Source organism: Chelonia mydas, chromosome 2 (assembly GCF_015237465.2).
Source record: "Chelonia mydas isolate rCheMyd1 chromosome 2, rCheMyd1.pri.v2, whole genome shotgun sequence".
NCBI lineage: Eukaryota > Metazoa > Chordata > Testudines > Cheloniidae > Chelonia > Chelonia mydas.
In genome coordinates this window covers 199,167,010-199,186,951 of record NC_057850.1, presented here as the reverse complement: position 1 = coordinate 199,186,951, position 19,942 = coordinate 199,167,010, and the positions used below count along the sequence as shown (strand labels likewise).

General features: G+C 41.8%; 1 protein-coding gene across 10 annotated transcripts in view; it reads left to right on the top strand.

The window, feature by feature from the left end:
* CREB5 (cAMP responsive element binding protein 5) overlaps positions 1 to 19,942 on the top strand; it is a 350,247-nt gene that overhangs the window by 250,609 nt on the left and 79,696 nt on the right. For 9 of the 10 annotated variants that reach the window (XM_043541011.1, XM_007053642.4, XM_037890496.2 and 6 more), the window contains 2 exons: positions 10,936 to 11,062; positions 12,739 to 12,849. In XM_043541011.1, coding sequence (XP_043396946.1) covers positions 10,936 to 11,062; positions 12,739 to 12,849 — 238 coding nt within the window. Of the gene's footprint in view, positions 1 to 1,764; positions 1,820 to 10,935; positions 11,063 to 12,738; positions 12,850 to 19,942 lie in introns of those variants that run through there. The other variant, XM_043541013.1, reaches the window with a different exon arrangement.

Here is a 19,942-nt window from a genome sequence, read left to right as displayed (position 1 = left end):
TTTTTCTTTTAAAATAAAAGTAGCTTTAAAACACCCAGTTATCCTTATATTTTTATTAACATTTACTGGCTTAATAATAAGAGTGAATAGAATCAGAAAAGTTAATTGATAAATTTGTTTTCCCAAATATCCAATTGGTTCTAAGTGCTCAGTGAAATGCTGTGACCCTGTCAACCTGCTGAAGGTGGGGAGAACCTTTCTCTTCATCATTTTTCTCTTTTTGAGAGCCATAGTTGTTTTATGATGCAAAGTTATGAAAATAAAATATATATTTGTGCTGCTGTAAAGCACTCAAGAATATTTAACTGACTGGGTTGCTGGAGCGACTGACCATTCTAACACCTGTATAGAGACAAGTTTACCCGAACAGCTAATACATGTTCCATTGTCACCGGTGGCTGGTGGTTAGGGTTAGGGTTCTTTCAGCTTTTTTATTCAATGAGCTCTAGATTTTTCAAGTGTCCACTAATTCTGCATGCCTAACATTTGGATGCCCTACCTGAGTAATCTGCATGTCTCAAGCTGAATGCCCCAAATTAGTGGACACATTTGAAATTTTTTTGCCTTAACTATTTTAAAAATTTGTTTTAAGGTAATAATGCTGTACAGGATATTCAGATATTAGTACGTGCGGTCAGTGCCTTCTCTTTTCTCTCTAGAGTATTAGTTGTGGTGGGACAAAATCACTTGTCTTCCTGCATGATCCAACTTTTGGTCTGGCTTGAGCTCAGAGCATGCAACAATACTTTAATCAAATAAAGGACACTTACTAGTGCTCTCAACATCCCTGGGATGTATTTTGTCATGTTTTGCTGCATTCTGGTTTTCTCTTTATACCATTTTTTTATTATAGTATAGGTTTTATCTGAGCCAGTTCTTCATTTTAATCTCTCCAGCGTGCCTTTAGCTGTTTTCCCTAGTTTTGCTCTACTCAGTTACATATGGAACAATGGCATAATTATGATTTGTGGAGTGCCAGCAGTGTACAGAACTTAAAGGAAGACAGTCTCTGCTCTGAGGAGACTAAAATCTAAGAAACTATGCTAGCTTTCTTTCTTTTTTTTATTATTCTACTAATGGGTCAGGCAACGAGACCAAGTGAAATATTTAGAGAGAAAGAAAGATTGAAACCAGCAGTTTCTAAGACCCACAAGAGCCAAAAGGCAAATGTTAATAAGTTCTGGGAAGCTTTCAAGGACCTGCTGGTCCTTGTACTTATGCTGAATTCCCGGAGGTTTGTAGAACATGTGTTCAGGAAATATAGGTGATATTTACACAATCTGAGTTTCTAAAGGCAAGATTTATTATTAACTAAACCCTTAAACAGAGTTTGACCCAGGCCTGGTGCTAACGGGGCTGTGTGTGCGTTTGGAAGTGGACATTTGCCGCCCCCCCCCCAAAAAAAAAATCTTCAAAGGGCCCCAAATTACTGTCATGCCAAAAGATGTACAAAGTTAATCATTGTTAAGCAGTGGAACAGCCACAGACTGAAGAGTCTTCATCCTTTATATGAATCATGGCACAAATCTGACACAGTAGCCAAATTTTTCTTTTTTGATCTCGTAAAATCCAAGATTTTCCAGAGGTCTAACTAGCCCCTAGACTCCTGTTGTTGTTTTTTTAAATAGTAATATCCAGAAGGCCCCCAAAAATCGCCCCCTCCAATAATAGAATCCTCGACGAGACTCTGGTATGGCCCATTATATACTCTGTGGTAGCCTAATTTGTGGTGCCCTTCTTTCATCAGGGTAGGTGAAGAGCGCAGCACTCTTAGGGAATTTTGGAGGTGTTACTCCACAAATCAGCTGTTATAAGGAATGTAAGTATTCATCCACATCTTCTTCCTCTGTCTTCTCCCTGATCCTTGCCTGGCAGTACTTAAGCATGCCATCCCTATTATTAAATAAAAACACCCTACAATTCTGAGGGAGAGGAGTTGCTCCTTGTACTCAATTTCTTACATGTCAGAAAGTGAATTCCATCTCTCTGATAGCTATTGACCATGCCCTCCTCATTTCACATGTTGACTGCTACAACTTCCTGCATTCTGGCCCTGATCACTATAACTGTGCTCCACTCAGGGCCATTTAAAGGGCCACTGCTAAAGTGCATCTTCCAGGCTTGCTGCTTTAACTACCCAAACTACCTTTTTGGAGCCCCCTCCTCCATGGCTTCACCTCAAATCAAACAAGCTTCTTATCTTTACTTTTTAAGACCTTTCACAATTTAGCTTCATCTTAGCTAGCTGCTCTAGTAATGTATTGTGACATCGACCACCACTTTCACCTTGCCAGCCACCCCAGCCTTTACCATCCACTAGTCGGTTTCTCCCCCAAACACCTGTGAGCTTTTTCCACACCACCTCTTATGTCTGGGAAAATCCCTGGTATTATCCATGCAGCCGCTACCTTAATATCTCCCCACAAGGGTTGCCTTTGCCACAATGCCTACAAAACTGTTCTAACTGATTATAGCTAGGCAGGTTCTGAGCTGGGACTTCCCCGTTTCCCCTTCCTTCCTTTTCCTACACCCTGGCTCTTTCATGCTTCCCCATTCCTGTCATTCCCCACCATACCTCTACCTCCACTTTAAAAAAAAATGTAAAAAGACAAAACCAACATCAGAAATGTAACTAACTAAGCTGTGCCAATTCTTCATTCTGTTACTTTTCTTATGTGTTATATCCCCATCCTGTGTCCTTCATCTGTCTTTTAGATTGTAAACACACTGGGGTAAAGACTGTCACTTATCTACATTTGTATAGTGCCCAGCCAATTGGGATCTTTGAGCTGCTACCATAGTATAAGTGTCTACTACTGATGATTAAAAAAAATCTATCACACTTAAGAGTCTGAATTGTCTGTGAAATACAAACAGAGATCTCTGCTAGATTGGAAAAGATCCGCTTCTTTAGGTGCCAGTTTTCTTTTCCTAGAATACAGTTCAGTTCTGCACTTAACTTGGCTAAACAAAGCTCTTCTTTTATAGAGAGTTCTGCTCTTTGATGATATTGGAACCATAACATTGTTAAACGACAGGTATTATAGGTCAGGTGAGGTTTATAAAATGACATAGGGGATTCCAAAAGAGTGTCTGCTACAATGCTTTTCTCCTATGAACATAGTAGGCTGAAAGTAGACAGAATCACAGTCTTAAAGTGTCCTGGATTTTCAGGATGAAAGTCTCTAAAGCACCAGGCAACAATTAGGCAAGTGGAAAAACATCAGTACGTTTCCGTAGTGGCACTGTAGGTCAAGCGATTGCCAGCCAACATGCAATAACTGAGTCAGCACTTACGGTCAGTGCCCATCTTAGGTACAATTCCTGGTGCAAATATTTCCCTCTGCCTGAATCTGGAGGATTTATCCTTGTAGTTCGTGCTGCACTTTTCAGATACTTAAGCAATGTGGTAGCACTGCAGGCTTTCTGAGGTGCTTCACTTTGAAGGCAGTTCAAAATACAAATATATGGTAACATGTGACAATGTGCAGGCAGCTGGTGTGCTGCGACTGCTGCTTATTAAACTGATAATTGTTTCATCCTTGTCTGATTGTTGTATCCACCTGTTGTGTCTCATCATATTATTAAGGACCGAGACGTGGGCAGTAATGCCTCATGGTCAGAGCAGTGGTGGTCAAGCCTATTGGGTTGGAGCCAGAGTCAAGAACCAGGAGTCAGAACAAAGGGTCAGAGCTGGAGTCAGGAGTGAGAGTCAGGAAGCAGAGTCAAAAGTCAGAATCAGGGGCCAAATGCCAGAGCCAAGGGTCAAGTCAGAGCCAGGAATTGGAGCTGAGGGTTAGAACCAGGTTATCTGGAGTAAGGGAGTGTCTGAGAGAGGGCTGGAACAAAGCAGGAGTGGGATTGGAACAAGGCGGAAGCAGATGCAAACATAGCTGTGGGTGGGTGCCCTGCTGCTGTTGGTCTTAAGAGCGGGTCTGCTGATCCCCTCAGTTGGACAGTTTAGAGCATCAGGAGGCTCAGTTGGGGCCAGCTGTGCTCATCAGACTGTCTGGCTCTTAAGCTATCAGTTAAGCAGGCTGGCTGCAGGCTCTTGCTGCTGACAGTACCCCCTCCTCTGAGGGTGCCTTCCAAGGGCTGGGCTTGTCAGGATAGGCTTGCTGAAACTCCTGCAGTAGGTCTGGGGTATGAATATTTTCCACTGGTTCCCAGGATTGTCCGTCTGGATTATAACCCTCTCTGTCCACTAAGTTTCCCTCCAATGCGTCAAGAGCAAGGATTTGTTGAATCAAATACTCCTCCTGCTCCTGGATGGTGATAGGCGGGGGTGGACCACATTGGAATGTAAGACTTTAATGTAAGGCTTCAGCAGAGAGACATGGAACACCTTGTGGATCCTTATAGATTCTGGCAACTGTACACTGAATGCCACTGGATTGACCCATTCCAGAATCTTACATGGATGTAGATACTGGTGGTCTAACTTAGCTGATGGATGCACTAACCTAAGGTACCAAGTGAACAGCCACACTTGGTCACCTATGGCAAGGTCAGCGTGGTGCTTATAAACCCTCTTAGTAGCTATCAGGTATTCCTTCCATTCTTGGTGTAGCTGACAGAGGTGGGAGGTTAAGTCTGAAGCAGTGGGATCAAAGACTTTGTGGGGATGTCTGAATAAAAATGAGGATGAAACCCAAAGTTGGTGAAGGAGGGACTTTATTGGGTGGAAGCGTGTGTGCCATTATTATACACAAATTCAGCCTAGGGAAGCAGAGAAAGCCCTTCATCTTGGTGATAGTTCAAAAAGCAACAAAGATATTGCTCAAGCATAGGTGGCGCATGGGTCTTTCGTTTTGGGAGGCTATGCCCAGGAGTGCCAGAAACTCCCTAGAAGTGGCGGGGCCCGGACCGTGGCCCCCCACCCCAGCTGAGGCCCCAGTCATGCTCTGCCTCTCCCTCCATGGCCCTACCCATGCTTCAACCGAATGCCACACCCGCCACTCGCTCAGGGAGCAACAAACAGCAGGGGAGCAGGTGCTTGTGGCAGGGGAAGCAGCAACAACTGCAGGAGGGAGGTGATTCCATCGGGGGACTATGGGAGGGAGCAGAGAACAGCAAGAGGGCAGGACATGACCAAACGAGGTGAAGGTAGGAAATTGCACGGGGAGGAGGATAGACAGGAAGAGGGACGAGAAGGCCTGTTGGCCCAGTGCAGGCTGACGTAGGAAGAGGCGGGACCTCTGAGGGAGAGCACGTGTGCCCAGATCCACACACCCGTGGACAGCAGAGGAAATGCTGCAGCTGCAGGGCGAGGGAAGGCAGATGGGCAGTGTATTCTTCGTATCAAACAAGTCAGCAAATTCTTGGTATTTAGCTGTTATTACAGAGGTGATAGGAGGGGACGCGGAGGGTGCCGAGATTCCTTGCGAACTAATGGCCTTGGGCTTGGATTCTCCAAGGAGGCAAACTGAGCCTCCCGGGAGTTTCTGGCCTATGGCTCAATTTTGGGAGACAAGACTGCTGACAGTGCAGGGACCTGCAACTTACTGCACCTGCCCACCAACAGATATGCGGATCCTGTGTGGTGAGCCAGGGCATACCGAGGATAACTGGAAGGTGTTGGGCTCAGATGAGCCCAAACTGAAGGTTTTTCTATGACCAGGGAGAGTGGTGTCCTCCAAGGGGCAAGTACCTGGTTTCAATGAGAGGAGCAACCCGTTATAGACTCTGCCAAATCTGGAGATCTTTCCCATTGGATGGGGATCATACGTGCTTATTCAAAGTCCAAGTCCATGAAATTACCGGAGGCCTCTGAATCCAACAGCGCTTACAAAGTTGGAGAGGGAGTCAGAGATGTGTTGGGTTCGGGTTAGTTGTTGCTAGAATACCGGTGGGCAAATATCCTTATTGGGTACTGGGGTTTGGGGAACTCACTAGCCCACCTTCTGTAGGGGCTGGGACTTGGCATTTCCTGACAGGGATTGTGAAGCACTGAGGTTCTCAGCAGTACTGTACAGGCATAAGCCCGCCATTCAGTATCAATTTTTCTCAGCATCGGAAAGGCTGTGACAGGCTTGGTCAATTTGGATGAGCTCAGTCTGTGGGGGCAAAGCCAGTGATTGGTGAGTTGGAGCCAGGGAAACCGCTGGTACATGGGTGACTGAGCCTTGCTCTTGGAGGTGCTCCTTTATACAGTTAACGATCTTCACGCACAGTTCGATTAGATCATCCACCCATGCCAGCTTGTCTTTGATTTCTTTGTTAAGGCTGAGCTAGAAGTGGTAACACTGCGCAACCTCATTCCACTTAGTGTCTGCTACCAGGCATCGAAATTACACAGTGAATTTGACAACCGATTGGTGCCCCTGCCACAGTGCTTGGAGCACAGACTCTGCTGTGCACATGTGATTTGGGTCATCAAAGATCACTGTCATGGCTTGCACAAAGTTTTCAGATTGACCCAGGAGCAGACCAGATTTCTCCAGGAGCTGGGAAGCCAAGGCCAGGGCCTCCTTGACTAGAAAGCTGATGGGCTTGGTCAGTGGGGAATGTTCTCAGTTGCAACAGAAACAGAAGCTGATACGGATTCAGGAATCTGTGGAATTTGCCACGGTTGCCATCAAAGTTATCTGGCAATGGAATCTTTGGTTCTCAGGGTGCCAGGGTGGCATGGCTTGCACCTGCAGTGCCATATTCTGTGCCTGCAGGGCAGCAACCTGAGCCTACAGGATGTATACCCACCATTTCCAATAGGGAGATATTTGTCTTGGTGGGATCAGTGCCAGCAGGGAACCGGGCCCCTTTTCCCCAATGGGGATTACTTGGGGGGGGTGCTTAAACTACTAGGGACCTGGACATGGATGGTCAGGCCTAGTGGTCAGAGCTGTGGCGGTCAGGCCTAGTGGTCAGAGCCAGGATCAGGAGCTAGAGCCCAGGGTCAGAAACCAGAGGTTTGATCCAGGAATCAGAGCCAAAAGTCAGAACTGGAATCAGGACCTGAATACCAGAACCAAAGATTAAGTCAGAGTCCGAGCCAGGGAACTGAAGCCAAAAGTCAGAACTGGGTTATCTGGAGTAAAGGAAGGCAGATGCAGGGCTGGGTCCAAAGCAGGAGTGAGGCTGGGACAGGGCTGGAACAAGGCAGGAACTGAAGCTAACACAGCCATGGGCATATGCTTTGAGCAGCCACAGCCCTGGTGCTATTGCTGGTCTTAAGGGCAGGCCTGATGATCCCCTCAGCCAATCAGGCAGTTTCACCAATCAGGCGCCTCAGTCGGGACCAGGCTGTGCTCATTTGACTGCTGAGGGTTAAGCTAGTAGGTAAGTAGGCTAGCTGTGGGCCCTTACTCCTGATGCATATGCATAGATTGTAAGCCCTTTGGGGCAGTACCGGACACAGCGAGTCCCTGATCCCTAACTGGGGCTTCTAGGCATGGTTCAATACAAATAATAATAATAATGAACATTGGCTCTCATTTGAATTGAGGCTGTTAGGAGAAGCAGGATGGAATGTGTCATGCTTAAGATCCTTTGATCTAGAGTTCTTCCGCAAACTAGAAACATGCTCCTGACTGCTTCAGTCCTGCTACGTTTAAAGCCATGAGGGTCTAGGCCTATGTGGCTGAAAATAACCCCAGGGAACCTCAGCTAGAAATTTCTGTGAACTGAGGAAGCACGAGACTACAGTGAAGATAAATGGTCTTAACAAGTAAAACAAGTGGTAACCAGACAATAAAGAGAGCTGGTTCAAATGGGATTTTCAGCATAGCCGGCAGCATGCCTGGTATCAAGAAGAAGTGCTTGTGTTGCATTTGATACGCTGTTGGAGTTATCTTTATTTTAGTCTATGCATATAGGTCCTGAGCATGAGCCCATTGAAGCCATAGAGAAGTTAAAAGTTGTAAAATGTCTCCACTGGGTTCACGTGTGGCTAGTTTCCAGAACAGTTGAGCACTCACAAGTTCCACTGAAGTCAAACAGCTGTGAGTGCTTAACATCTTTGAAAATTAGGTCTCATTAGTGTCTAGACTGGTATGTTGCTTCCTCTATAGAGCAGTTCCCTATCTGCAGGTTGTTTGTCCAACAAACCTATTTACTAGAGTACAAAACCACTAATGCTCAGGGCCTAAAACCTTTTGAGTCAGCAGCATTGACTGACAGGTCAGGGGGCTGTTCGTCGTCTTCAGCATTTTATCAAGTGTACAAAGATGGGAGGTGAATGGAGGACAATGTGCACTTCCAGCATAAAAAATGATAATACCTGTCTGTCACAAGAGCATCACTTTTGTCTCCCTGATTTATCTGCTGCTGCAGAAGGTTAAAAAGCAACAACAAAAAAAGAGCACTTTGTCCTCTTAAGAGAAGTGATAAATGGGATGGAATGTAAGAACCAGACAAATTAGTATTTCAGTCAATTTCAATCTGTAGAAAAGTGTGTGTGTGTGTGTGTGTGTGTTAATCAATGGCTTGTTTCCAGTGTGGAAGAAATAGAAATATCTGTGAGCACTGGCTAGTGTCAAACTCCCCTACTACAGAAACGAGTCTGGTGTGCATGTTATGTAGCATTTTTATTAGTGGCAAGAGTGCAGACTTTTTGACAAAGAGAGTCAGCCTTGAAACACAAAATCTCTGATTGTACTGCAGAGCTGGGAAAGATCGTTCTCAGGGAAAGGGCAAGCAGGAGCTTTAGTAGGGGGAAAAACCCTAGAAGTAGTGAGGTGTTGAAAAAAAAATCTTTCACCAAGTGCAAAGCATATGCAGACCCACAAAGCTAAGCAGCATGAAAGGTGAGACTGGATACAGCGAGGTAGCTTATTTGCCATTGCAATAAATACAAATAATTCCCTTTTGACTAAATCCCATATTCCCAGGCTCATTAAATCAATTTCAGAAATTTTTTTGGCTCTGGAACATATGAGCAGAATTCAAACCGTGCCGTCCCAGGAGGTTCACTAGCATAAATTGCATAGGTCAGGCCAAAATAAGTTTCTGTCAAACAGCCTAACACCTATGGTTATTATGAAGCTGGTGAGTTGTACAAAGGGCCTGTATATGAGATTGTCAGTGTGAATACGTGGTGGGGGGAGGTAAAAGCTATTGTCATGGTACTTGTTTCACTTCAGTCTCATTGAGAGTCAACTGATATTTTATTGAATAGGATCCTTCTGTGAGCTCACAGCAGTTAAAAAAAGGGAAAAATCCTTTAGGTCATGGTAGTCTGTCTATCCTTCTTCAAGATTGTACCCTAAGGCACATAAACTCAGTCCATTGTCCAGTGGGATGGGGGTGGCTTCCACCACTTCCTTTGGGAGATGACTGCAACCTAAAAAACCCAAATAAAGATCAAGTTTCTCCCAATATTCAGCTGCATTTTTCTCATTTTTAGATTTATCTCACTACTCTTAGTTACACCTCCCTGTACAGTCCCACCCTACATAACTTCTCTCCATCCTTGATGCTTGATTCATGCTCACAGATGCTGGTAGCGGCTGCAATCCAGGCAGTAGGGGAAATTCAGACCCTGGGGAGATAAGGCAATATTTGCGTTTATTTCCTCTCACGGGGATAGGGAGATTTAAAGTGCAGCCTGATCTCTCATAGGAGACCCACTGACAGTGGATAACCAGGGGGTGAGCTGACATGTGCTGCTCCCAAGTACTGCAGTTATGACCTCCAACTCCCTGACGAGAGCAGCTCACTTTGGGGGCTGCAGTTGCTGGCGGTGGACCCCTCGGTGGAATGGGGGTGCTTATTTTAGGGCTGAATAACACCCTGGAAGTGTAGAGGCTTCAAATATTTGTAGACTTTTCTCATCTCTGCCCCCATACAAATTGCTTACCTAAGTCATAAATCAGTCCCTCCAGCTTCCTAATTATTTGCATTTCCTCTTAACGCCTTCCAATGCCTTTACCAGTATCTATTTGCTAATGGATTGAACATGATGCTGCAGGTGCATTCTGGTCTGTGATGCTCTGTCCGTGACACCCAAAATTGAACTGGCCTTATTTGTTGCCATGTTGCATGTCTTCTATCCTGGTTTTGGAAAATTAATACTACGTTTGCTTTTCTCCATTGCTTCTCTAGGACTTTTCAAAAAAAAAAAGCTGAATAACTGGTTAACTAACTCTCCTGACACCCAAGGCTCCATATGATCTGGACTGCCCGATTTTGTCTTCACATCATTCACTTTCCCTCTCTTTTCAAGGGAGTCATTACTTCCCAAATGTTTTTCTTCTTAGAGGCAGTTATTAAAAAGTAGTTCAGTACCCCAGCTATTTTTGAATCCATTCACTTAATGATCCTTCTCATTTGTTAATAGGTCTGCTTTCCTCTAATATTTATTTTCCCCTGGTATATTTGTAAAAAACCCTTCTAAATCTCTTTAATGCCTTTTGCTAACATTAACCCATTCTGCTTTTTTTCACTCCTTTTTTTTCCTTATAAACCCCTTAATCTGGCTCTGAGAATTAATCGTAATTCTCACTTTTCCATTTCCAGTGCCATGAGTGACATGCTGACCAGTAAAATCAGGACTGTTGCTTTGGAAGGAGGAAATGGAGTTTATTGCAGAAGATATATCTGTGTATATACAGTAGTGAAAAATGTTCAAATTAAAGTAATTTATAGGTGATAAGATTTCTATTAATTTATGCATGTTTAATAGACTATCATGCACTGTTTTGTGTCTGTGGGCAGAATTTATAACAATGCATTCACTATAGAATGTCTATATCATACTTGCCAGGAAATAAAGCAAATTAGGGCATTCACTAAGAAATAGCAAAGGAAATCAGACCTGGGTTTTACTTGCCGTTTCCTTAATACTTTCTGTTACATGGATCTACAGACAGTGACACTAATACTCTATCTTCTACTTCTATATAGTTGTCTACTGCTGTTTGTGATAGAAATGTCTGGGACTGTCGAGCTTGCTTTAGCCTCCACAGACAGTGACAACATTTTCTCCTTTTCTCCTAGGCCTGTCCCAGGTTCTCTGTCTTCACTACTACACCTACACAACCGACAAAGACAGCCCATGCCTGCCTCTATGCCTGGCACCCTGCCCAATCCTACCATGCCTGGATCTTCTGCAGTACTAATGCCAGTAAGTTATTTTATTTTAATACTGTATCAGGCATTATCAGGGGCAAAGATCTACCTCACTGCACACAGTGAAAATGAAGTGATCCAAAATAGAGAATACAGAGTTTTGAGTCATTTTGCACTCCATTATGCCTGTTTTACACAGATGTAACTCAATTAACTCCAGTAGAGGGTCTCCTGATTTGAACCACTTTATGTGATTCTAGAATCACATATTCTTATTCTTTATTAGAGTTTTTTGGGTCCTGATATTGATCTTACTTACTGGTGTAAATCAACAGCGTCTTCACTGGAGGCAATGGAGTTACATAATTGTGAGATTAGAATTGGGCCCTTACTGGACAAAGCACAGGCACGATGCCAATTTAATCTCAAAATAATTACTCACCTACTGTGAGGAGGTCAGTCAATAAGAAGTAAAAGTGATTTATTTTTCAGAACCAGTAATCAGTCATTTGCTGTAGATATGGACCGAATCCTAAATGGTTGCCTTTGCCCTCAGCTTCCATTCTTCAGTTACCTGTCTTGCAAGATGCAGCCCCTACTTTTCATAGTATTTTAGCAGCCCTGTTAATATAAAAAGTTTTGGGAGACAAACGGCAGAAATTAATGAGGAAGGTTAGAAATAATGAAATAAAACACTCATACTTCACTGTGCTGAATGTGTTCATTTTGCAAGGCTGTCTGAGAACTAATGTTTGTGCTGTTCCTAAAATAAAAGTATCCTCCTCCACCTCTGGGAAGGGAAGAACATGCCATTTGTTTTGTGCATGGTGGAACAATGATGGGACTTTGGGCAATTCACCTGGCAGATTTGGGCTCTTGTCTGTGTTAAGTCTTCCAGAAATGAGAGTGTGGCAGTACTTGTCATGGGAGAACTCTCAAGGAGCCCTCAGTGGGGTGAATATTCCTTTAAAGTACAGCTTATTTTCAGGTTCAGGGGGTGCAATTTGTTCCTACTTCACCCACAGGAGTGAACCCAGCCATCTGTTGTTAAATGGAATAAAACATTGAATCCTACCACATCTCTTTTCACTGAAAACATTAGAGAGAAGCAGTTTTAAATAGTAAATTCTCCTTGTTCCAACTGTCTTTTGAATTTGTCAGGGTACTATAGTGTAGTGAATTTAGCTTGCAAGAAGAGCTCTAAAGGGTTGGTAGGGTGTTTTTGTTTTGTTTTGTTTAGACTCCAAAGCTACACTAACATGACCTGGGATATATGAAAAACTCCCCTTGATTGAGCAGTCCCAGAGAAGAAAAAAGAACCCAATTCCTGTTCCATACACTCTAGATCATGGATTTTTATATACGTTTTCAACAAGCTGAGCTGGGCTGCAGTGACAGCAGAAGCCACAACTTTATACAATGATGCTTTTAAAACCACTTAACTCAGAGTGTTGTTATACTAAAAGGGGGGAAATGTTCAAACCTGGGTGGCTGATATGTTTGTATTGAAAAGAAACTCTTTTTTTGAATGGCTTTTGAGAAAAGCAGCATTTGTAGGACAAATTTGGAGAATAAGCAAATATAAGCAGTTCACAAAACAGTTTTTTGAGGGATGACTCAAAGAAATAAAGCTGGGTCCCTTTGAAAAGAAACTGAACATATGCCCTTGAAAATGTTTTTAGACTTTATTTTGTTGTCTAATTTGTTTTTCTTTTTTTCTTCCTTTTAAAGATGGAGAGACAAATGTCAATGAACTCCAGTATCATGGGGATGCAAGGCCCAAATCTCAATAACCCGTGTGCATCACCCCAAGTCCCTCCAATGCATTCAGAAGCCAAAATGGTAAAAAGAAACAATTACAAATCCTTTTTTATATTGTTTTTACACAGCAGTTACCTGGAGCAGTAGGGAGGCATAGCTTACCTCATTCTTAGTCATGGATCATGTGATCTTTATCCATGCCTGTAATCCATGCCTTTATCCATACATGCACTTTCAGATGTTACCAGTCTCCACTGACTCTGGGCGAGATTAATTTAAAGGGAGTGGACCATCTGATCCTTACCATGTTTAATAGGAATGTTGGTGCAGATGTGTGGAAAATCAGCAAATAGGCTAGCTGGTTCTGTGATGGTGTCTGCAGCTTGGGTTAAAAAATTGTAAGTAAACAAACACTAGAGTAAAGGGGTCTGGTGTGGTGGGCACGGGCATACTGTCTGATTTTTCTGCGTAGGCATGTGGCATACAGGGGTGATGTCAGAGAACAGTGTTAGAGGCACAAACTGAACAATGCTTGGAAAATCAGGATTATATATTTTTTTCTTGAGTGCAGCTGATGAGGTTAGAGCAAGTGATAAAGTGATAATTTGGACAAATATGATTTAGTATTTTAAATGAAATAGTTACTTCTAATTAGTGCTTAATCTAGGCTTGCTGCATCAGATATGAAAGTGAAAAAAAATTGCTTGAGCCCTGGCACCTCTTTCATTACAAATTAAGCACTGCTTCTAATGTTTCCTGAAGTTACTGTGATGTGTGTATTGTGCGCTTAAATCTCCCCTGTAGTGTGCAGAGGATTTATGTGTGTGAATGCCATTAGCATTGAGTTTGTAAGTCCCTGGGCCCCATACATCCACTTCCAGCGGAGCATACAGTAATAATACCCCATAGCTGTACCCATCAACATATGCTTACATTATAATTGAAATATTAACATTTTGTTTCAGTCTTGTACTAATTGTTTGATGGCAGCTGTAAGTGTAAAGTCACAGGTTGACACATGAAATATGTGGATCCATTTCAAGATACTTTGTGCCTGGTTGTCCTTTCATCCCCATGTAAACCAGGAATGAGCTCACTGGAGTTAGTGGAGTTACACCAGTAGAAAAGTGTAACACATGAGCAAGGAGACTCAGGCCCCCAAAGTTGAATGTCTCATATAGCCTTAAACCACCACATGTTTATATTTCCTAGTTTGATTAGTAGATATAGTGTCTGTTTGTAAAACGATTGTCATTCATCCCAAGGCAAAGGAAAAGGTGTACCTGTCAGTTGGTACAGTATATGCAAGAAACCCTCTGTGTATACAGTTTAGGACCAGAAAACATACAAGGTTTTCCTGTCTCTATTTTCTTAGTCATGATAGATCACACATTCACCTCACTATTAGTTTGGGTTAGACTGTTAACCCAAGCTTTGTTAACACCCCATCTACAACCACACTCTGTAAACATGCAGCCAGTTGGCCAGAAGAACAGATGTAGCCAAAAATGCTAGCTACTTCAGCCAAGCAAAATCTGTGGTCTAGAGTTCTTTCTGTGCCACACAGTAACAGTGACATGCCAAATGGCAACAGCATCTGCAGCAGACCTTGTTAAATCTCTTTGGAATAGGCATGTGTTTTTTCAACCCAAGCAATGTTAAGCCAAACCAAATACTCCTTGGTTGAATAAATCCAAAACTGGCATCTGTTTTGGAGACTAAAGTTTCTGCCCACCCCCTTTCCTCTCCCCGCCTCCACCCCCGCTTTTTTTTTTTTTTTTTTTTTACTGAAATTGTGAGGCTACTTAAAACAAAATTAAATTATTGGTACATATGATGAGAATTCTGTGCTGTAATATCTGAAATTACACTTTAAAGCAGATCACTCTTTAATCTGAAGCAACTTGTTTTGTCCCGAACTCTGATATATAAAGGTATTGCTCTGTGAAATCTTCCCCAGTCTGAGTTGATAACGGGTCCAAGACATTGCAAAACAAAATACTGCCCAAAGAACTCTTGATGCCTCTTCCCCTTGCTTCTGTGGGGTTTTCTGCCCCCTCTCTTAGAAAAGCAGCAGCACAGGTATGAACCAATAGAACAGAGGCACCAATTACAGACCCTAAGCTTCCCTTTTTGAAAATTTACTCCTGTAAATATTTCACATTGTGTATTTATATTATATGTTGCAGTTAACATAAATAAAATGAATGCATGAAAAAATACACCTATAACATAACATCCCTTTTCATTCACCCATTATGAATATAAATCTACATGAAAAAATAGAATAAAAGGAAGAAAACATAGGAAATATTTAGAGAGAAACATTTATTATGACTTAGTGAATGAATTGACAATTTGCATTTTAACTTCATTCTTCACTGTCCTGTTCTTTGTTCTTATAAATAAACACTGCAATCTTCTTCCTGTTCAAAGACCTGCAAATGTGAGGTGTTGAGTACCTCCTGCAAGCTGAAGTCAGTGGAAGGGGAGAGCACTTAGCATCCCCAAGGATCGAGCCCTACGTTAAGAATGAACTTCAGATTTCTTCACAGTTAATGCTGTTATCAATGATGCATCCAACTCCACATATGTGCCATTTTGCTGGTTGCACTCTGTGACTTATATACATAGCATATGCTATACAAAAGTCACTGAAGCAGCCCATAGTAACTGGAGAAGTGCTAGTGACTGGGTCTGAGCCAACGGCTACTGAAGTCAATGGCAGTTGGATCAGCACTCATCTACGTAGTTGACTGTTTACTCCCCAACACAAAGTGGTGAGGAATAGAGTCCATGGTAGACTCCTCTTCAGATATGAGACATAGATGTAATCCAAATCCCTCTTGCCTTACATGGGACTAGCAGGATGTGACCCATAGACTAGGCATAACGGTGTTTAGGTCTCTAAGTGATTACCTTGTTCCTGTAGAATAAATGTTCATAAAGAAATAGCATATATGTAGATTTTTCAGTATAGATGGCAAAATCTAAAGAACTTCACCATGATAACTTCTCCAGAGTCAGTTTGTTGTGAGAAATGGGAATGAGGGTATAATTTTTAAATCAGCTTTTTCTTCCTGCCATTTAAAGGATGCAAAATCCAGTGACCTAATGTTAGATTTTTTAAATTTTTCTTTAGATTAAAAGATATTGCTTGAAATATTAATCTGCTGTACCTAATAAACCAGAATGGATTTAAGTTATAATCACAAAAATTTACAGTTTGTTTTATGATATGTCTTTCCTTCACCATATTCCATGGTGCTTTATAACTGTCTCAGTTAATGAATGAATGATTGAATCTCTACATCAATATTACTTTCTTGCCAGATTCAGAGCTAAAACCCCCGTGATCCCCAGCAAGCACTGATGTTATATATTTCCCCCTCCTAATGAAGTAATACGTATCTTTAAAATTACTAGGTAAAAGTGAATAGAGTATGTCTAGCATGTGAACATGTGGTTAGATACACTAAAGGTATTATGAACCTTGAATTGCCTGCCCCGTCTTTACTATCACATTCACTGCTAACGTACCATACCTGCAGCTAGTTGAGTTTGCAATTTTAGAAACAGTCGTATTCAAACCTTTGCTTATCCCCAGTTCTGATATCTTGTGAACCACAAAGCTCAGAAATGAGTAGTACGCATTGTCCCATTGGAAGTCTGAAAATCAGATTTCTAAAAGTTTACAACTCCAACTTGATTTAGGTAGCTGCTATTGTAACACCGACAGACCCCGGTCGTCACTTGGTGGGATTGAACCTGGGACCTCTGAAGCTTAGTATAGGAGCCTCTGGCTCTTAGCTAAGGCTGTAGCAGACTCATCAGTCGCTAGCTGGGCCAGGTGCCACTAGAGGGGGACAGAGTGCCTCACCATGTGGGCATGAGTTACACTATCGCAAGAATTCTTTGAGCTGGAACTAACACTATATATACCATATGAAAACTTGAAATGCAAACTTTCAAATGATGCAAAGCATAATCTCTGACTCAGTGACTTTACTGGAATATTTGCTGCATGCCAGAATTGGAGTAGAGGATGAAGAACAGGTTGCTACTCAGAATGCCCTGATTTTAAAATGATTTTTTTCAGTATTTTTCATATTAAAAGTTAATTGTGTAAAACTTTTCAATGGTTTTACAAAACCAAAATAAAATATACTATTTGTGCCTCCCTTTCCTGGCAGAATCTGGGGTTGGGGGGGCGGGGAGGGATTGAGAGCCTGAACTCTCACCCAAGCCATAATTTCAAAGCTATTTTTATAGCACTAGCTTGAGCCCCACTGTCCTGTTGACCCAGGCTGGGAGATTCACTCCCGTGGGTTGTATAGACATACCCTCAGTGGCCCTTTTTTCCCTAACAGTTTCTTATTATCTTTATGGAGTTAAGCACTAGTGTTAGTGCACTGTAAGCATTAGTAGGGCAAACAGTAATGATCTAAAAAGTTACATGATTTTTTTTATCCGATGAAAAAGTACGTACATAATATATTAGAAAAGGAAAACCCAATAAGCCGATAATGAACATGTTCCTAATTATAATGACAATACTAACCATATTAACTGGGTCTGATATAATTTATCTCAGAAATCTCTGAGAACTTATGGGGAAGAGGAAGGACATAAATTGTGACACTCTTCAGACATGAAAAATATTACAAAGTTTTTGCATTTTAGAGCTGAGATTTCAAAGCCACCTAAGGCTTGAATATCCAGTTCCCAATGCAATTAATGGAAATGGAACTGGAACGTCTAGATCCTCTATGTGGCTTTGAAAATCTTAGCCCAGTTGTAGATAAGTCCCCCCTTCCGGCAGTCTTGTGGGGGTCCAGATAGCTATGTGTTCAGTATAGCTATCAGATCTGAATCTGTACAGTTTCTCCGTAACTACAGAGTTTCAAATATGTTGAGAAAGATCAGCTGAGAAGGTAGGAGTCGTAGCTTCCATTTACTTACATATTGGCTTTCTGAGGGACCTATTAAGTTCTATGCTGCTTCAGATGTCATAAATAGTACCTGTTTCCTCATCCACAAGGAGTTATGATGGTCCAATTAAGCAAAGTGGAAAAAATGTTGAATTTAACACTCTTTCTCTCATCTGATGTTTTCTGCACTTAATTCAGTTGGGGCATTGTAGCTACTCTTGAACATGGAAACAAGAACTCCTTATGATATCAGTAACATCTTGGGACATGGCTGGTCTCTGGAGATTGTTTGAAAAGGAAAGCACAGCGAAGGACAGATCCTGGTCTCAGTACTGTAATTTTTCCATGTTGACTTCAGGTGGGAGTTTGACATGAGGAGTACCTGCAGGAACAGATCTATTAAAGTTCTAGTTTTATTGTTAACATTCCATAGCACAGCAAAAATACTGAAGGAAATTGTTTAATAATAAATTAGTGGATTCCTATGCTTTCTAAGTTTGAACCCACCAGGACTAAAATCACCTTAATGGACCAATAAAAATTCTTTCATGGACGTAAACATTTCTAAACACTGGCACAGCATCAGTGATTGGAAAGAAAAATGTTTTCTCTCTGCCAAGCCTTCAACAACAATTTTTCACATGCCCCCTCAGAATCTAGCAGAGAAATCTAAGCAAGACAAAACAGCAGTGTAAAATGATGTCTTCCTTTGTAGAAAGATCCTGACATAAACTGTTACATGGTACATTTTCAAGGCAGTTCAAAGGTTAAGAAGTGTGCCGCTTCTGCAGTTGTTTACATGAATTGCACGTTTAATTCTCCACTGACTTTACTGAAAATATATCTCTTCTTATATGACTTTGCATTTTAAACTATGAAAGGCCAACTTTTCAATGCGGTATTGCTCTAGCATTTAAAAAGTTCTACAGGCAAAATTCAGTAGCTTTTCCTGTAGCGGGTATGTATGCTTTGCCTTGGAATATTTAACACCATGCATAATATAAAACTATGGGTAAAGCTAGCCATATTTTATTTTGTGCACTGAAATGAGACCATATGCCCACCAGGCCTAAATGCTGCATTATTGAACTAAAGTCAGTAGAAACTAATTCTTCTTAAGCCTCAGTAGCTTGACAAATGAAATTGCGGAAGAGCCGGTTTACTTAGTCATACAGGCTATGAATACATGTTGAATATTTAATCTCGCTTTTACCAAGTGTGCACAAAGTGTTGCCACAAGTTATAGTGATGCTTAGCATTTTTCTTTCTTGTGTCACTTTATCTGCAGTGATTTTATTGACTATTTGACAGGAAGAGCTTGGATTTTTATTATGTTGTTTGTCTTTATTCAGCTGGGTGTTGAAATGACCTCTGTCTCCCCCCCACCCCATACTAACTACTCTCCCTCCCCTCTCTTATTCCCTCTCTCCACCCCATCTGTTTTCTCATAGGATTTACTGTCTTTGCAGATTTGTGTCTCTTTCTCTGTCTTCCTTCAGTGTCCACCCTGATTTTGTAACCATAGCAATAAATGAAATACAATCGCAATATTTGCGTGCTGTATCTAGCATCTAGCCAAACACATGAGCTGCTGGATCTTATTTTTGTGTTTGTTGTATGATTCTAAAGGCTTATGTCAGATGCATGTGTGTGTATAGACTGTGGTAGTCTGATTCAGAGCTGTCCCTTTCAGACAAAGTCCTGTTCATGTAAACTCATGTATGTGTCTATCTGTGTGTCTGTGGGAACTGGAGCAAATAAAAGCAAATCCTTGTGTCAGTGAAGCCAGGAAAAAAGGAAATTATAAAAAAAATTGTTGTGTTATGGGGAAGTTCTGCGTCACAGAGATATACTTCAGTCTTTTGCTTGGAATTTGTACAGCTTTCACTTTCCAAGATTTTTGCAAGAGTCACTAATAATGAAAGTTGTTTTGCACTTTGGGCAGATCTGCCGAAGTCTGGAATTCACTTGGGATGTACAGTAAGTCTCCTCACAACATAAATCCTCTCAGAGGCAAGGGAAGATATTTAATACAACATGAACAGCTTCAGATTTTATCAGCCAAGGAAACTTATTGTACCGTAAACAAATCCTAATGTTAAACAGCAAGTTAGAAAACACTTTTCTTCACTATGTACAGGTTCTAGGCTTTCCCTTCTCGTCTCTCTCCCTATTATTATATGTACCATTTACATTTTCAAAGCTCTGCACAAACATTAACTAATTTTCATCTGGGGTAATTA